This window comes from Ylistrum balloti, unplaced genomic scaffold (genome assembly GCF_031769215.1).
Source record: "Ylistrum balloti isolate Yb309-2 unplaced genomic scaffold, AGI_CSIRO_Ybal_v1 Utg370744, whole genome shotgun sequence".
NCBI lineage: Eukaryota > Metazoa > Mollusca > Bivalvia > Pectinida > Pectinidae > Ylistrum > Ylistrum balloti.
In genome coordinates, this window is record NW_026782438.1 from 734,765 (window position 1) to 755,424 (window position 20,660).

Genomic DNA, 20,660 nt, shown 5'->3' on the forward strand with positions numbered 1-20,660 from the left:
GCTTTACTACAAGTAGAAAGAGATATATAGGTTTTGTTGCGATGTATTTTTCAAAAACTTCACGCGAATTACTGACTGACGTTAAATACACATAAACTGTGGAAGGTAACTCTGAACCAAATTATGATCAGCTTATCTACTATTTGTTTTAATGTTTTGTAATTCCTTACAAAGTTTGAAACCTTAAACAGTTTTTTAACCCAGGGGTCCTTTATCGATCTTGGAGGATGAAATCCCAGACAGGGCAACTTTATCATATAATGCAAGAAAATTAGGTGATATTTTGGAAAAGCAGGGTCTAAAGATAATTGTCCATGTACAGTCTATATCTAACCTCTTGATAGATTCTTGTTACAAGGAATAATTATCTCTTTCAAATTAATATCACTTACCATATCATACCATGTTTTACATGCTGGTACATCATATTCTTAAATAAGAATAGAACATTAGGGGTACTTAGAGATGCCCGCTGAAGTTACCAATGTTGGTGTTTAGTGATTGTCTGATGCATATCTCCCCTTTTCAAAATGTTTAGTTATATATTGAAACTTAATCACCTTGAACTAACATTACTTATAATATGTAATGTAAGTGTTTTGAAATGTGTTTCTTGTCTTTTAAAAGTTTTTGTTTGTTTGATTTCATTTCCTTTTGGAACTTCTTTGGTCCGTGACTTCTTATTCGTAATGACCTTTCCTGAATGCCTAGCTGGCACGTTTGTATGTTGGTGGGTTGTTAATAATAAATGATAATAATAGTTATACTTTTTTATTTATCATGGTCAGGGATAGTAAAATAAATCTGGAAATGAAAACATTTGGAAAGGAGAGAAATATAAGGTACATCACAACCACATTCACAGTTTATATTGTATAAAGCATATGGGAATTCATTATATTTTTACTTGTATATACAGGTACTGTTTTGCACTTTCAGGTCCTTAAGATATATTAGACAGTTAAACCTTAAAGTGCCGACATGAGGCGTAACTCTGTCACCATCCTCAAACTGTTGGTGGTGGCAGTTGTGTTTGTGTTGGCTGGACCCATGTTACTCAAACATTTGCTTGGTGGCAGCAAGAGAAGTCTCACCGAGGAGTTTGTGGATGCAGGCAATGGCATGCCAGTAAATCCTGATGTAGTTAAAACTCACAATGAGGTAGGTCAAAATCTGTTTTCTGGTTTATGTTCACTGAAATCATGTGTGATGTAGAACTACATTTACATAATTAACATTTAAATGATTGAGGTCCAGTTGACTTTACAGTTGTTACCTTATGTGGTTTTTGAAAAAAATCTGATTAAATTACTAAAATACTTCTGATGTCCAGTGGAATTCCAGCAAAACTTCTGTGAGGAAATAAAAACCATTTATCCAGACACTGCTCAATAACACAATGGTAATTACTAAAGGCATGTCTGGCTGCATTTCTATGTATAACCATACAGCAATACACATCCATGATAAGTAATATGGCCACTCAGACTGTATTGCTTTTTCAGGAGCCAACAAACACTTCATCATTTCTATTGTAATAAGGCCATCTCTATAGGTTTATAGTTACCAATCATCTATTTATCTAACAGGTTTTATGTCCACAATTACGGCCTTTTGGCATTTCAGTGAACAAGAAAAGATAGGAAAGTGAGTAAAGAAATAGCCTGAAGTGATGGAAGAGAGTGGGATACTACAAAACATGTGTTACACCCCTTAATTGGCTTATTGAGGATTAAAACTTTAACAAGTACTAGTTTATATATATATATAGGACATGGTGTGTTTGATAATTTGTACACACATGTTTTGACCTGAGCACTATTTGGCAATCAGTCAAAACATTTCTCATTGATATGTGCAGATGCTTTTGCCATTATGCCCTCTTGATTTCCCAGAGAAATAAATTTGTAGAGAATATTTACGAAAATTGAACTTTATATATATGGTAATCTGATCAACACGATCATTTTGGAAAAGCATGTATTTGATATGTATGCATAACTTTTGTATAATATATGTACATGCTTAATATATTGTGTAATTTATCCATCAATGACAACATGAAAGGGAAAAAATTACAGGATCATAACATCAATTAAACAAATAAAAACTACAACTGAAATTGAGTGATATAAATCTAATTTACCTGATACTGGTAACAAACACACCCATCTAAATGAAATTCCAATTTGTCATTTATATAGACAAATTAAATTGCATCTGTGTTGACTAGCTGTTCATATTTAATATATATTTGTTTGATAAATCTGCTACATACTTAATTATCTTGTCATGTAAAGTAGAATTGACAGGCAATTGAGAGTGACTCTTGATCAAAGCCAGATTAAATGTATGACAATTTCTGTTATCAACAAGCTTATTATGATCAATTTCCTTGAGTATTCTAATAAAACTCTCATCCCTAATGATGCTTTGATCCCTATTTTTTTTATTATAAGATAACTTGTTGCCTTTATTGTGATAGAATATTTCTCCATACATACATGGTAGATGAATGGAGCAAAGTTCAGAATAAGCTATCTGGCAATTTTATGTCCTTAACATTTAAAGGATTGAGGTTATATATCATGATAATAACAAAGATTTTGTAAATAAAAGAAAAAAAGTAATAAAAAGAAAAAATATCTAGAGCCTTAATCTTCATGTGTTGTTGCAATTTAATAGGCACTTAAATATTTTGAAATATGCACAAGATATTTTGTTTTAAAGTTTTTTTTTTATTTGATTCCGACCAGCAGGTCATAGACTAACAATATCTAATTTAAAACAACTCACACACCAGGAAATAACTCATGCAAATTAAAAGCCAGGCCCCTTTCTTAGAGTAAATAACTTCTTAATTAAAATAACAATCAATCTTATTCATAATTAAAATCAAATAGAAACATTAATTTGTCTAAGACTTTTTCTTTTCCCATTTTGAAATTCAATTTCTAGTATTGTCCAAAATGCTGAATTTCAGTAAAGTATTTCAAATGCACTTTTGTGAGGCTAAACAAAGAAGATTTGCTGAACAATGATACCAGTATATATAAATGGTGTTTGTATAAAAATGTTTAACAGCAGTCATTGAGTTTGTATTATTATTGGGGCTTGTGAATGAAACACAGTAGTACATTGTATGTCATGTCAGCAAAGAGGAAAGAGTAGGAAATAATGAGTGCATGTTTTGAGTGAGCGTACATGGGTGTAGTGTGATGTGTGCCAGGGTGTGTATGTGTATGTGAGTCTAGTATATATCGTGTGTTGCATACCTTTGTAAAATCTTGAAAAACAAAATTAAAAAAAAAAAAAAATGTTTAACACTGAAGTCACTTACCATGTATTGTACTGTAAAATAGTGGCAGTAAAACAAGGCTTTCTTTGTAAATTGGTGACAGTGTAACAAGGTTTTAATGTGAAATAGTGGCAATATAACGTGACTTTAATTCTGTACTCAGTATAACAAAGTTTTTGATGAAATAGTGGCACAACAACAAGACTTGATTCTAAATTTGGCAGCAGCATACTAAGGCTTTTAAATGATGAAGTTGTTAACTTTCGATACAAGCTATAGCATTTGTATTTAACAGTATATGACGTAAGTACATGTTTGATTTATATGTGCATGTGTTACACATTATATGAAGATGGCACATTTGTTGGGTATCGATAAAGTATCATTTTACCGGTTATATTATTCTCTACTTCTATACAGTCAGCGTATATTTGATGCAGTATTGATCACATAAACATTGTACATATCAGACACCCTGTACCAGCTTTTATCTGTTAAAACTGCCATACTTCATACTTCAATATTTTTCAACATCCTGTTGAAAATTGTGAAAAAAAAGTCAATTGGCAGGCATTTGATTGATTTGGCAAACAGTCAACACAAATGTTAATTTTTCTTTACAAAAATCATGTACACAACATGTATGTGGTATGATTACATACACATGCAAAATGGCTAGATAATTATAGATGTCTACCAGATTAGTATAGTTTCACATTAGGACTTTTTACTTTATGTTTAGTATTTTCTCCATGTAGAAGTAGATGACATTGCCCTACATTGTGTAGGTGTTACTTATGTCAAGATGTTCTACTTCAGAATTAGTAAGGATACATATTATCAACACTTTTCTTGAGTTCTTTATAAGAATTATGATTGATATTTTAGCAACAAACTACAGCTCTATTGAAAAGGGAAAAAAAATTGAAAAAAAATATTGAGGTGACAATGACACTGATGATATATGAAATGAAAAAAATTCAGGACATTAAAAAACATTTAAGTTAATTTCAAGTTTTCCCAATTTACATATATCATTACGAAGCTTTCAAACTCTCCCAATAGAGTTAAGTTTTTCATGTGAAATGAGTTGGAAAGTTTTAAGTGTGGCGGTCTGTTCTTTGTAATCAGATGTGTATTGTAGCAAAGATGCATAAATCAATGTCTTCAACAGTGACAAATGTATCAATGGACTAAGCTGATTAACAACTACAAACTGTGTATTGAATGTGGTAACAGATGTATCTTACTGATATTGAGTACTTTCTCAACAAGTTTTAGATTAATATGTATACCCCCACCAAATCTATATAAAGGGCCGGTTTCCAAAACGGCCCCTTCTCTGATTCAAATTTCCTGTTGGTGGTGCATTGCCCATGCCATTGTGGTCACAAATCTATAAAGTATAAAGATTTGATTCACTTGGTTTGTTTTTTATGGCTCCTCAAAATTGTACCTTTCAGAAGCTGTCCAAGTGTTGATAAAATGTGCATGTTATGTAAAATATTAATGAAAATCTAATCAAATGATAGTCACCGTAAAGAATACATTCATGGCATGATTGTGACAAAAAATTATGTTTCCATCGCGCCATTTGGCTGTTTTATGGAAGAAACAATCTCAAAAATGCCATTTTCGATGATAACATTTTAGACACAAAAACTGTGTTTTTTAGAGAATACACCCTTTTATGGGCGTTGGATGCAAACCAATTTTTATCCTATTAAATAGTACGTAATATGCTATTGATGAGAGGAAAAATCATCAAAATTTAAGTGGTGGAACATTTTCAAATGTTGGGTTGAATTAGCCTATGGTTGAATTGCTGATTTTCGACTTTCTTTAGATAATTAACAAAAAAATGAGAGTATTTGCTCGGTATGTTGAGAATATGTACACAGATATGAAAAAAAGTGAGAGAAACACTTTTTCATAAAAAAATCCAAGATGGCTACTTCGCAAGTCCGGTTGAAGACATTGGCTGACAAATAGACAGAACAACAAACAAAACGTTTTACCTGTGGTTGTAATGGTCGAGGGTTTTCCAGCGTCCTGTAATACCCAAGGTAGTACAAGATACTGGAGATGTGCGCACACATTCCCATCGTTCTCTCTCCAACTGGGCACTGGCAGTAGTAGTCCTTTATTGGGGCCTCAACATCGGGTGAAACGGTGAACAGTATCCAAACGTTATATTTCGTTTGGCTTTTGTGTCGAGAATGTATTTGACATCGGAGAAGGTCTGGGGAGTGCTGGTAAAGCCACACCTCATAGTCGCCGTCATCACTTAAATGTTCGGCGATGTAACCAGGAGCCAGAGATATCTGATACGTTCCACATGTAATGGTTCTCAAGTAATCAAAATCGAGACGGGGAAACAGTACTTTTTTTTTTTTTTTTTTTTACACATCATAAAACTGTCATGAAAATATCCGCTCTGATATTCAATATAAAAGTTTGTATATAATAAGCTATATAATAGGGTTTCAGACAAGGTTGTTACTCATTTCCCCTTTTCTTTCAATTTACAACCACATTCAGGCGGCGATATGAGAACGTTCCACCACATGGAATTAGCTGATTTTTGGTAAAGCTCTATCTGATTTTCTGATGGAAATTTGCATCCAAAACTATATAACGGGAGAAAATTGCAAATTTATGGCACTTTTCTTCATAATTGTGTCTGTGCAAGTGCATTTTCATCCGAGAATATTTTTTTTTTATGTTTTATGAAGAAACACGATGTTTTGGAAATATTTATCAAAAGAAATTTATACTATGTTCCTAATTACAATTTCGAGATAACCTTCTTTTATTTACGAACTTAATGTCATTGATGCTGAAATTGACAACTTTATAAAAATACATTTTCACTGAAATTATTAAATCTGGGTGTCGGAAAGGTGTAAAATTATTTTTCGGAAAAGAAAAAAACAGTAGTTGAGCTAAATAAGAAATTATACGGGGGCTGGCTCCTATGGAGAATTAACATTACTGGAAACAGGCCCTTACTGAAAATAGTACAAATATAACACAAAAATGGGAGTTACTAAGCTTTAGCTCCACTACTGTGCAGTACTATAGTCAGTAAACATGTACTTGGTAGTGATAAAAATGCCTTGCAATCCTCAACTTTCAGTTTGCAGGCCTTACCATTGAGATTTAACATGTTGTGTTATATTCCCAGCAGATATTCAGAAGTTTTGGTCTAGATATGTATTATATTTCATACTAGGTCCATGTGTATAACAGTGTTGGTAAATGTGCAGTTGTTTGTTGTTGATAATTTTCTTCTGTAAGATACATAATTTTACCTTTTCTCGTCATCTTAAGGGTAAACATGAACATTGATGCCATAAATTAGAAACAAAAAACCCGGAAGTATTTACATAAGTTCCTTTAAAGGTACAGGAATATTGTACATAAATCACTGAAATTATTTGAAGACTGTAAAATTTTATAGTAGGCATAGTGTACATTAACAACAGTGCAAAGGTTGATAAGCTTTCATTGACATTTCAAAGAGTTGACTATTCACACCTTCGTATGCAGTCTTCAGATATATCATACAAGTGGAGACCTTTAAAATACATGTCACCTCACTTATTTTTTGGAGTTAATTAAGTCTTAACAAGATTTTGTAATGACCCATTTGACAATCATATATTACAATGATATTTTATAGTTATGTAATGATATGATATATTAATAGTTCTTGTTTGATAGCCTTAAATTGAATAAATATAGTAAGAAAGATTTTTTAATCACAACATCCCAGATTGATAGAACAGACAAATTAGGTTTTGCTTTCAAGTACATTATAAAATATATGTTAGATCTTGATTAATTGTTATTACAAATTGTAATGTAATTGATGCCATGGTTAGGTGCAACATCTTCAGATGTGTGAAGCTACCTCACAACAATAACTTGTGAACTTGCAGTTCTTACTTGTGAAATAATTTGTAGAAGTTAGTATAAGTTTTTCTGGGTACTCCAGTTACTCTGTTGGGTGTTAAGCTTAGTTGAAGGTTTGGGCCATTATGTTTCATAATGCCATATTTCAGCTTGAAATGATGCAATAATGTATGTAGTCTCCTGCATCCCATTTCTCTCGGCCAGGAAAGCTGGCCCCATCCACTTTAGCTTAGCCAGGTGGATATGCATATTATGAATGCAAAACAAGGTCATGTGACATGTGCTGTCAAAGTGTTACTTTGGCTATAGTGATACTCTATTTATGTATAACAAGACACGACTACATAGGTCACAATTATATACTCATTTACAAAGTTTAAAATCTTTTTAAATAGTGTATTTTTAAATAATGATGTATGACAGCAAAATATAATTTTTTCTTCTTCTTTAATTCATTTGGTAAGAGATGCAACAACTGGGCATGGATTTATACAGTTATGTAAATGTTTTCTGAGACCTCTCATAGCCTATATCTTAAATAAATACAGAAAAGTGTTACTTTTAAGATGATTTTTCATGGTGTGATATCTGGTGAAAGTACATATCATTAAAAAGGCATTGATTGATATTTGCATAACTTGTGTTATTTTGTCGTAGCATTACACTTGCTGATATACACTTATCAACAACTCCTCGGAGTCAAACTGATGACCAATACCTAAAATAAGAAATCTTGAAAAAAATAACAAACTTTTGTCATATTTCAATATATGTTCTCAGTAATGATTAAAGCAAATTATTTCTATATAATTTTCTAATTGTAGATTATTACTGGAATTCTTACTTGTAGTCTGACAATGTTATGTAAATGTCAGTACTTGTATGCAAATACTGTCAAAACATTTCTGTACCAGATATGGCCATTCAAAGCAAGGACAGGTTAAGGACATTCTTATTGAAAAAAGTACAGGAATCTCAGAGCTGAAAATCCTTCAAGTCATTATTTAGTTTATATCCATTTACTCCTGAATTTTTTCTTGGTTTTTTTTTTATACTTTTTATCAGTTAGGCCTGGTTACCTGCATAAATCTTTATTTTAAGTTAGGATAGTTAACACACATACATATGTATGGAACTGAATACAGGTGTCCTGTGTACTTGCATAAATATCTGTCACAAAACATCATAAATAATCTTGAACACCTGTATAATCATATTCCATGTTATATATCAAAAAGTTTTTTCTTTTATGTCACATGTACCATGTGACCGGTTATGATGAAAAAGAATTCAACAAAAACCAAATTCTGGCCAAAACCCTTTAAGTGTAGTCTGGTATTTTATCATCAGAAACCCACTGGTATTCTCATTAGACTTTTAGCTCACCTGGCCCAAAGGGCCAAGTGAGCAATAGGGATACAGCGTTGTCCATGGTCTGTCAACATCCATTGTCTGGTGGCCATCATCTGTCAACTTTTACTATATATTGCTACTATTCATAAACAACAGAGTGGATTTTAATCAAGTTTGGTCTGATGCATCCTTGGGGAAAGAAACCACTTTTTGTGTAAATGGTGGATCTGGCTCCCGGGGCCCAATAGGGAAAATCAATAAATTTCTTTAAAATCTTTAGTGTTCGTTAGGAATCACAGGATATTGTCCAAATTTGGTCTGAAGAATGCTTGGGTGAAAGGAAATCAGTTTTGTATAAACCTTGGGTCTCAGCCCCCTGGGGCTAGATAGATGGGGCCCAATAGAGAAGATCTATCAATTTCTTTAAAATCTATCTTGTTCTTAAGGAATTGCATGATATTTTCTATATTTGGTCTCAAGTATGCTTAGGTGAAGGAAAATGAGTTTTTTTATAAATGGTGGATCATGGCCCCCAGTAGATTTAGTACATTTTCATATCATTGCTTTGCACTATCAACAATTCAGTGGGATCTTTGGTTTCTTGAAACAGTTGTGATCCCCACTAAATAACTACAGCATTGCTGAGCATCAACAGATAAACAAAATCATAACTTACAATTTGTCCTGGACTCTGGTCTCACCCCAGAACAGATTATATCTTTGAATCTATTGACACTACCATCCCATTACTTAATAGTATTGCTATGAAGAGGTTAACAACTGATTTCTGTCCCCACCCCAAGGGAATTTGAAGCTGTATCTGTAGGGTGAGGCTCATCAGGGGAAATATTTTCCTTCTAAAGAAATGCAAAGTTTTGCATTATTGACTTAAATATCCAGGTGAGTGAAACAGGACCTCTGGGCCTCTTGTTTCCAATCCTCATGATAACAAAGACAGTTTTAAAAAAGTTACTTATAGACATCTGACATGTTCTATAAGGGAACTAAACCTTTTTGTACAATATAATCATCTTGATTTATGTGCATTAGTGATCAAAAAATTATTCTAAATGTATAGAATTATTTGCCTGACACCTATATTACATGCCTGTCTTTCCAGTTGTAAGTGTCCTTTAGGAGCTGGTTTTGAGGTAGAGAAGTTTAATGGGTGTGATTGCCATCTGACAGTCTATATATAGATGTAGATGAGTGTGATATGTGTGATGTACTCCCATTTGTAGCAGCTGCCATATCTACGGGCCAATGCAGGATGCAGTAAACTGAGCTATTTCTAGGGGGTGTGGCAGGGAGGGGGGGATGTGATGTACTCCTACTTGTAGTAGGGGCTGAAGCAGCTAGCTAGCTGAGCTATATAGAGGGATGATGCAAGAACACCACCCCATAGCATAGGACTTGATATCAGCTACCTGATGACAGACAGGTTGTCTCCACACCTTGGATCTTTTTTTAGTTCGTTTCGCTCTTCTAACTATCTATTTGTTCTAGTCCGTTGGAAAAGTACAACTGAAACTTCATTTCCAGATTTACATACACTTATATTCTAGTATTGTATATTTTCTGTGATACATAATAAATAAGTTAGTAAATCATTGCTTAGGATCAGAAATTACAATTAATATTTTTATGCTTCTGGAAGGGAGAGCATATAGTTGCAACTTTGTCCGTCTGTCAAAATTTTGTCCGTAGCATAACATAAAAAAAGAGGTATCAACATGAAATTTCATAGGTAGAAAGATCACAACAAGGAGGTGCATTGCACAAGAACCATCACTCTCTTTTACATGATTTAGGAGTTATTTCACTTTGTTTTTTCCATACTCAAATTTAGTATAGAGCATTACACTAAAATTATAAGAGGTATCAACATAAAACATCATAGGTAGATAAATATCAACAACAAGAAGTGCAATACACAAGAACTATAATTTTGAAGCTTTTGCTCTTTGTTATTTTTCATACTTAAATTTTGTCTTAATCGGGGAGCATAATGCGTCTCTGACTGCCCATGTTATTAGATTGTGCGATACATTAACCTCAACAAACATTTAAACATTTTGATTAAAACTTACTTTGTTTTCAATGAAGTTAGATGAAGGATGTTGGGGAAAAGGTGAGTTCTGCTTCCCATGAAGGAAGACATTTTAGATATTGGTCATCCTAGATCTCCATTATTACACTTCCATGAAACATTTGTTGACTCCTTAACTGAAGTCATTGTATTTATATGTTATCCTTGAAGGAATTTCACTTACAGAATGTAGAAATGCTGTAATAAGGTCTCTGTGAACCTCATTTTGTCAAAGGCCATGATTCAGATGTGTTAATTTACTGACAAGGTTTTCTTTTTTTCTCATTTCATTACAATAGATTTAAGGCTTTGTGAAGTAATTTTCTCGTTGTGGCAATCTGTATCTGCAGTCTACACCTGTTTTGACCACACTTTTCTGTAAAATAGCAAGGTACATCAGCTTGTAGGAAATTGAATGTAAAATGGCAGGTGCTCTTCTGACATATTTTAGATGAGACTTTGTTTTGGTATTGACTTTTAATTTGTAGAGGCTATATGTTTTAATGCAAGTTGGCAAGGTATATGTGATACATTTTTTAACATACTTAGAGATTGAAGTAGTAGATGCTATGATATAACTACAATATATATACACTTCTATAACATTTTTATAGGATAATTTAAAATCACATCATATCAAAACCTCAACAATTCCAGCATTGTCGTAGTTTGGCATTATTATGTGGCTTCATGCAATGAAAACAGATAAAACACCTTTTCATTGGTTAAAGTTAAATGTATCTGCAGAGTGTAAAAAATTGTAAATTGGTACTAGACATTATCTGATATTTCTTAAATAGAATTTTTTTCATGAAAGCTTAATTTTCAACAATAGAAGAAGAACTTTCGATGTTATATAAATCGGACCATATCACGATTTGAAAATAACTTTGACAACTCTTTGTAAGTCATGATGTTATACCCAGGTATATATCATCATGTTGGCAGACTCTTTCTTATACAGTGGGAGACATGTTGCTTGAAATCATGGGACGCTTTATATATGCATTTGTATGTGTATCCATTTGTTCCAATCAGCCCTTCATCATGATTTCTTTTGAAACTCCTGGTATTTTATACTTAAATATAAAAAAAAAGGCCCACACCTTTCATTCATCATTTAAAGAATCTATTTGAGAATAAAAGATGATTGTGCGCTTTACTGAGTATAATTTATTGTGACATTTGAAAGGCAATATGGTAGATCTTTTGTTAATATATAATAGGATTTTGTAAGGTATTATGATACATCAATACACAATGTTTCTTTTGTCCTACAGCTGCCTCCTGCAGATGCTCCACTACAGAAAATTGACTGGCATAACTACAAACAGATTGCTGAAGAGGAAGAACGAAAGGGTGAGTTAAAAGATACAGATTTCTGTAAACATTTTAAACTAAATTTAGATTCTAATTTAGCACTTTCAAATTTTAGGGCATAATCAGTTTTTGCTAAAGATGACAAGTATTCACATCTATAATAATTGCTGTTAATGGTAAGAAACGATATATCCCTAAAACTACATTTAAAGCATGTTCAGATTATAACACATTTTCAGCATGAAAAGCATTACAATAGGATTACTGTGTAGATAGGTACATTCACTGTATAAGACATGTAGAGAGAAAAAAGGAAAGGCACATTTACGTCAATTTTGTAAAAAAAAAAAAAACAGAAAAAATAGTTTCTACACTGTCAGTAAAATGAATCTATGCCTGTGAGTTCCTGACAGTTAGTGCTGAAGTATGTTGTGGAGTAGTGGAGGCTCCCGCACACCCATTAAATAAAGGACCAGACAATTTTACTTCAGGGAAGGACGGTTATGTATATATTTAGGGATTGTCAGCTCTTTACTGTTTAGTGTTTATTTGCCATAGGTCACAAACATGTGAATACCATCAGATGTTATCACCCTGTATAGACATAATCCGTTCTCTGAGCTGGACATGATAAGATAAGCTAATCCCCTGTGGTCTGTAATGCACACAAGTGTTATATGTTAGAGTATATATGGACGACTCTGAAGTAAAATACTGGCAAAGGAAATAACTCTACCAAAATACTTTTTACACAGAGATTAAATTTGTCTTATGAAACATTACTTATTCAGCTGTTACTCATCAATTTATATTCATAAATGTTTTACAAAATATCACATTTCATGTAAAATCTTAACGTTTAGACAGAATTTATATGAATCTAAAGTCACATTTTTAAACAATATTAATTCTAATAATATGCTAATTAGAAGTTTTAATTAGTAAGCTGAGTAAGATATATCTCAAAAGCAGGTGGGAAAAAATGCTGAAGAATTAGAATGAACTTGTCATTAATCTTTTAAAGTTTTACAAGCTATAAAATTCAGACTATGATATAATGCACTTTTATGTAAAGTCATTATATTATAATCTTTGACTTCATGTTATTTATGTCATTTACATAGGCTTCAATTTATTATTCCATATGAAGACATTTCTGCAGATATTGATAAATGTTATAGGTTTAAAACAAGGATTTAAAATGTACACACTACACACATGGTTTGATTTAATTAAATTTTGTCCATCCATCACACTTTGGAATCTGTGTTATGAATTTCCTTACAAGGACAGCAGTTAGGAGGATTCTCATGAAGTATGCAAAGACTCACTGCATATAATCATGTAGTGTGTTACAGTTGCTGGCTGATTCCCTCTCATGTCTTGTGTTGCTTTCTTTAATTTGTTCACTGAAAATAGTTATGCTTGTCTATAAGGTTTGATTATTGTTTGGTGAATATGGTGTGTAATACTGTATTTTGTCGGTTTTAGGTCCAGGTGAACAGGGGCAAGCAGTAATACTGTCGCCAGAGGAAGAGAAGCAGAAAAATGACCTGTACAAGGTCAATGGGTTCAACGCCTTTGCCAGTGATAAGATTTCCTTACAGAGGTCACTCAAGGATATCCGTCATGCTGAGTAAGTCATTGCTACTACTCTCTATTTGAATCTACTCTAAGTATTAATTTTCTACCTTTTTTTCACAAAATGTCAATTATGTCTTATGTTGATCATATATACATTATAAATGTTTGCCCGACAGCTGTCATTGTTTTGCATTAGAAAACCAAAAAAATGGTTTCAATTTTGTATTGATTTGCTGTTAAAACAGCCATCTGAATATTACAAAACTATAAGATGATAGGCATCTTCTTAAACTGATTAAATTGTACATTATGTTTGGCAGGCATACATTGAATTATAGATATAGAAAAAAAAGTAAGAAAGAGTATTCTTTTCTTGTTTTTCCAAAGAACAAAACAATTTTCTGAATGAGGAATCGTCATACCCTCTATGCTGAAATACAGATTTCATTTGAAGCTTTCTAGCTATTGTAAATAATTACTCTTGGGAAAAGCCTAAGACATACATTAAAAAAATAGCATGGTAAGCATTTTAATATTTTAAATGATGACCTTATGAAAATGAATTTGATTAGAAGTGTTTCTGTGTTGTTCATGTCTTGAGTATATGGCCTTGCAGGAGAATACAAAAACATTATGTACCGGAGACAGAGGCCTCCAATTATGTATCCTGGTTATATAATCAAACCTACTTCATAACATGTTGTATTTACCTCACAGCTGTAAAACTAAGAAATACCTGAACCACTTGCCAAATGCCAGTGTGATTGTTCCATTCCACAATGAACATTGGACCACACTACTCCGGCTGTGTTACAGCGTGCTTAACAGAGCTCCCAAAGGTTTAGTTCACGAGATCATCCTAGCTGATGACTACAGTAATAAAGGTATTTTATAGTAATAATCTTGTATAAGTGTGGTCATTTATTGGTCCCCAGCCAGTGAAACTGGTGGGAACTAAATTTTTGATGTCATCCATCTGTCTGTGTTGTCTGCTGTTCAGATGGTTTCTAGATGATAACTTTAGAAAAGGATAACCAATTAGGTTGAAACATAATGCAAATTCCATTTAGTAGGAGACCGACAGTGAGTTTCAATTTCAGTTTAGTAGGAGACCAAGAGTGGAATTATGTTTGGAGTCAAAAGGCCGACCACAAAGGTCACTGTTGCTAAAAATGTATTTTTAGTTTCCAGATACTAACTTGGGTTCAGGATCGCTGATTAGGTGGAAACTTGATACACTATTATGTTAGTATGAGTCCTTCTTTGGGATTATGTTTTAGGTCTAAAGGTCAACCATGAAGGTCACCATTGCTAAAAATCAATTTTTGGTTTCCAGATGATAACTTGACAATGCCTGAAAATAGATCTTTATCACACACATTCGTTTCCATGATAAAACTTTTGCAAAGAATGTACTTCTATCAGTAATCTCTTTCTTTTCTGATCAATACCATTTGATACAATCAACTTAAAGAAATCAATATGTTCATGATATTGGGTTAGTTACTGGTTAAAATTCCTATGTCGTATTCCAATCAAGGTATTTGAAAAGTTACTTCAAAAATGCTAATTATGGCACAAAAAGGAATGTAACACTGTCAGCTTGTTGATAAAATTAATAAATGGATTTAATAAATTTATTACAACATGAACATAAACATCTATGAAATCAAAATTATATTTGATAGGTTTTGTGAAATATAGGAATTTATCAAATTTTCAATGATAAAATCTCATATCATGATATTAGAAATCTTATGTCATTCTTAGTGATGATACAAATGTTGTAGTTTTAACCATTCAGAACTATGTATTCTAGTTTGGACCAGCTTTTTTCTATTTATTTTCCTTTAAAAGTAGTCAAAAGAAAATTTAATGGTTTCTCTTTAAATACCATATACTTTTACTTGTACCACAACATATCTTATACAAATTTTTAAAAAGATGAATTTTTGTTTTGAGATTCAAGTAATCGATGCAAAATAATCTGACATAGAGTATTCCTTCTTTTACAAGAACACTGTGGAAAACCGTTGGATGATTATTTGAAGGAACACTTTGACAATGTGCGTGTGGTGCGTGCGAAGAAGAGGGAGGGACTCATCCGAACACGTCTAATGGGAGCCAAGGCAGCCACAGGGCAGGTCCTTATCTTCCTGGACTCCCATGTAGAGGCTAATATCAACTGGCTTCCTCCATTACTAGGTAATAATTATAGAATGACGTTAGTCAGTCAGTGTGACCAGTTATATGTTTACAGATTCTGTACTGTTAACCACAGGTTTTAATCCACATATTGTCTTCAATGACATTTGCTTAGATTTTTCAAACAAAAATAATTAATTTACAGCCGTTTTGACATTTGTTACCCTAGTCCAAGGGGAACAACTGCTGTTGACTAATCTGTTACATTCTATACTACAGAACCTATTGCTGAGGACTATAAAACAGTTGTCTGTCCTTTTATTGATGTGATCGACTTTGAAACGTTTGCGTACCGTGCCCAGGATGAAGGTGCACGAGGAGCATTTGACTGGGAATTTTTCTACAAACGATTGCCTCTTCTGCCTGAGGATCTCAAACACCCAGCTGAGCCCTTCAAGTATGCAGGAATCTTTGACAAAATATTGCCTTTTTTTTTAACTTAGTGTGTTAATTAGTTATATTTTGTATGCGAATAAAGGTTTATAACAGGATGAAAGTTGATATTCAGATGTAATGCATTTTTGTGAATACTGAAAATTGATTGATTTAACAATCTCTATAAACTGAAAATCAGTGGGCTGTAGCTAGACCATCATCTACAACACACTGTATATGATTTACTGGTCCCATTGATGTTCAGCAGTTTATACAAGTTCAGGCTTTACACGCTTTAATTTATTGGTTACAATTATCACACAAAGTGTGGCTATATAATTATTTTAATGCAACATCAACCAAGTATTGAATAATGACTTAAATAATTGTTCGTTCCTGGCATTCCAATGCTAGTGTGACCACTGGTACATTTCTGTTTAAATTAAGAAAACCTTTCATATTTCATCTATAGTACTAATTCAGGTGCATGTTATTTACAATTTGCAGTAGCCCAGTAATGGCTGGAGGGCTGTTTGCCATTAGTACAAAGTGGTTTTGGGAACTTGGAGGTTATGACCCAGGTCTAGACATCTGGGGAGGTGAACAGTATGAACTGTCATTCAAGGTAAGGTGAACAATTAGGATCTCTCACATCCAGAACAAATGGCTAGTGTGTGAACTTTCATCCAAGTTCAGATGTTCATTGTTGTTAAAAAAATGCCAAAGCTGTGATCTGTCACTAGATAAGGGTCTAGTATTTGGGAAATCTTGAGTTTTTGAGCTACTTTACACGATAAAGCAATGGTTTTGAAATAATTTCAAGGTACACATATAAATGCTTTCATCCTACAGTATAATTGTACACATACAGTACACAGTAGGAAGGTAGATTATAACTTTCTTTACAGTAAGTGAAAACATGGCAGAAAACAGTAGTATGTTGTACAAAACAATGTATTTGATTATACCTCAAACACAAAAAATTTATCAATTGATTGCCTTAATAGTTCTTTGTTGTCTACAGAGATTGTAATTGTCATTTCCTTAATTTCTAGCTGTGGCAGTGTGGTGGTAAAATGGTGGACGCTCCATGCTCAAGAATAGGTCACATTTACAGAAAGTTTGCACCTTTCCCTAACCCTGGTGTGGGAGACTTTGTAGGCAGGGTAAGTCCTGAGCTGCTCATCAGGGATAAATAATGGTGTTTGACATTAATAAAAAGTGTCAGTGTGGCATAATTTCTTTGCTCCCTTTGGTATCTACTGAGTAAGACTGTAGGCACACTAGCAGTCATTATGTAGCCCTTCTTTTGAACATTTACTTTGTTGCCTTAATTGCCAAAGACCACCACTTTGCATAGGTGTGCTTGGCTTTGGTCAAGTATCATTTTATGGAGTTGTGTCCCTTTGTTCACTTTCCCATTTGAAAACATAGATAGGATTTGAGGATGATATATAGTTTGAAATAGATTTGCTAAGCCTTGTTATCATTGGGAGTCAGAAAGTCTGAAGACTAAATATTGTATCATGTGTACATTTGTTAATGTATGGTAAGCACCCCAATGATTTTCTTTCCTAATATACAAAGGTGCTAATTCTATACCATTATTAACTATATAGTTAAATTGATTCAGTCCAAAATAACAAGGATATGATTTTTTTTAGAACTATCGACGTGTTGCTGAGGTGTGGATGGATGAATATGCAGAATACCTGTACAATCACCGCCCCCACTACAGAAACATTGATACAGGCGACATATCTGAACAGAAAGCCATCCGTACCAAGCTCAAATGTAAACCGTTCAAATGGTTCATGGAAAAAGTTGCTTTTGATTTACCGAAGTTTTATCCTCCAGTGGAACCTCCTCCATTTGCAAAGGGAGAGGTAAGTATGAAGAGTTAACACACAAAAAGATATATGACTTGTTACTTTGTTGATATATATATATAGTGGTAAGGTTGACTTTTACATGTATAATCTAGCTAGCTTGAAATATATCCCCTGCCTTACACACTGTATGTTACATATTCAGATGTATGTATCATAATATTTTTGAGAATGCATTAGCTTTTATTCAATTCATTTTTTTTTTCAATTGAAGAAGTATTCTCAGTCCTCAAAATGTTGCCATTTTCTCTTTATGCTATCCAATTATGTGTTACTTTGATATCAATATGTGGTTCAGCTTTTTTCAAATTTTGAATTGTTAGTATGTTTAAGGAGTTTGATATGAAATTTATTTACCTTTTAAACCTCATTGTAGAAATAGTTGTGTTCTAGATAACAAAAACAAGTGCACATGTAATGCCAATACATGTGTAATTAATGTATGTTTGTATTCCAATAGATAAGAAATGTGGAGGCCAATCTATGTATAGACACAAGATACAAAGGACAGAATGAGAGATTCCAGCTGGAACCCTGTCTCAAAGACGGCAAGGGAGGGGGAGAACAGGTATATCTGTCATTTAGCTTATTTAGTCAACAAACTTTTAAAGACAAAGTTAATTGAGAAAACTACAAACATTTATCAGTTGCTTTAATAACGCATTTTGAAATTTGATTGTTGCCAAAATCTTCTGCAAAATTTCAAGAATTTTCAAATAAATATCCATATCAGAAAGTAATTTGTGCTAAGCTGTCTGTCGCAATATTTGTTTCTTAAGTCAGATTTCTTGATAATCAGAATAAAATTTGTGAAAAAAATGAAAGAGACACATTTGCGGTAAATACTGCAAAGCTATATATTTTTGTGAGGTTCAAATTTTGTGGTTTTCAAAAGATATCTTTCCATGAGCAGTAGATTTTATGGATAGATAAGTAATCCAGAAATCTACTAGTTCTGATTTAAACAGTTTAAACCAATGTTTGGACATATAACTTCAGGATAACCCAAGATATCAAAGAACATTAATGATTCTACAGTACTTGTAATCTGATCTATAATCTGTTTTTACCAGTTTTATACATTATCACTTTCCTGCATCAACTAGTTCACAAGTGAAAATTATCATCCAATTTTATCATAAAAAAACAAAATTGTGTTTAGGTGGTCAAGTGGCCATGTTAAACAACAAGGGTTTGATTCCCCAGTAAGGTATGTGTAGGTATGTGGGCTCTTGCCCAGCAATGTTGGTATTCCCTGGAGACTAAGGTTTCCTCCCACAGTAAGACACATCCTTACCAGTCAACAAGTATCAATGGTTAAAACACTACGTGGGCTAGTGGATGTACATGGTGTAGTTCTCTCTCTTTGATATATTTTTAGTTATATTTTAAAATTGTTAAAAATTTTCTTTCAATAGTTTTACCAGTTGATTTTAACATTATTTTATCATAAATGTATTTTTCTGCAGGAGTTCCAGTTTTCCTGGCACAAAGATATACGTCCAGGAAGGAGAAGTGTTTGCTTTGATGTTTCACAGTCAATTAAAAAATCCCCTGTCATCCTATTTAATTGTCATGGGATGGGAGGCAATCAAAGATTCAAATATAATATAGTAAGTATTGTCATCAGCTAGACAGGTAATCAGTACTTCTTTCATTTTTTCACATGGACACTATTTTTGAATATTAAGATTCTTGCAGTTACATACTTTTTTCTCAAATTCGTATTAGTAATTTGGTCCATTGCCATATGCACTGAACCCTCAAAAAACATGTTGAAAAGGACAAATATTGTTAATGGCAAATCTAAGCTACAAAGTCCTTGCTATATCTGAATAATTGTATTGTATGATTTCACCTGTATCATGCAACCTTTCCTGTATTGTTTGTTTGTCTGTCGCTATCTTACATTGATTGGAAGTTTTATTAACAAAATTGTTCAAATTTTTCAGGATACTTCACAAATTTACCATGTGATCAGTAATCAGTGTCTGGACTGTGATCCGGGTAGTCATGAACTCTTCACAAATCCTTGTGATAAAAACTTAAAATCACAACAGTGGAAAGTAGAAACTGTAAACGAAACAGCTGTTAGAGCAGAATGGAAGGCAACATAGTGACCAGTCACAATTCTACCTGGTGTGGAGATATTAAGCGTGCCTGATTCAACTGTTCACAGAAGTACAGGGACAATGATAACTTTGTTCACTGTGTCGTAAATGACTTTTATTTTATATTGTGCAGATTTTTCCTTAAAGAGGTTTCGATCCATCATTAAATTCACAAATAACAATGTACAACACTAGCATCTTTACAACATGGTCATTTTACATCAATACAGAGAAGTCACTGGTGCTGGTTTGGACAAAACAGACAGTTGAATGTTTTTCTTATTAGAATTTGGTTTTCTTGTCTCTATTTTCTTGGTAAATTTGTAAGAAATAGAATAAGTCTCATTCTCTTAATTTTTTTTTTCTTGCAAATTTTGATTTTATTAATTTGATTTTTTTTTTTTTTTTATTGAAGATATAAGTTCATGTATTATCTGACAGTGGCATATATTGAAATATACCCTTAAATTACATAATACAGGGTGAAAATCTTTGTATTTAAAAAATTTATCCTTTGA

General features: G+C 32.9%; 1 protein-coding gene across 1 annotated transcript; it reads left to right on the forward strand.

The window, feature by feature from the left end:
• Positions 1-981: 981 nt before the first annotated feature.
• On the forward strand, positions 982-20,441 carry LOC132558028 (putative polypeptide N-acetylgalactosaminyltransferase 10). The gene is made up of 12 exons (XM_060222548.1): positions 982-1,161; positions 11,939-12,017; positions 13,470-13,614; positions 14,280-14,446; positions 15,579-15,767; positions 15,987-16,164; positions 16,650-16,767; positions 17,198-17,308; positions 17,807-18,028; positions 18,492-18,599; positions 19,501-19,644; positions 19,984-20,441. The coding sequence occupies exons 1-12, from the start codon at positions 982-984 to the stop codon at positions 20,146-20,148; spliced, it is 1,806 nt and encodes a 601-aa protein (XP_060078531.1). The 3' UTR covers positions 20,149-20,441.
• Positions 20,442-20,660: the final 219 nt, after the last annotated feature.

Bases quoted from the DNA above. Each gene is read 5' to 3' on its own strand.
- LOC132558028 (XM_060222548.1), top strand. From the start codon at position 982: ATGAGGCGTAACTCTGTCACCATCCTCAAACTGTTGGTGGTGGCAGTT. The intron at 1,162-11,938 runs GTAGGTCAAAAT...TTTGTCCTACAG, and splicing joins TAGTTAAAACTCACAATGAG to CTGCCTCCTGCAGATGCTCC. The intron at 16,165-16,649 runs GTATGCAGGAAT...TACAATTTGCAG, and splicing joins CACCCAGCTGAGCCCTTCAA to TAGCCCAGTAATGGCTGGAG.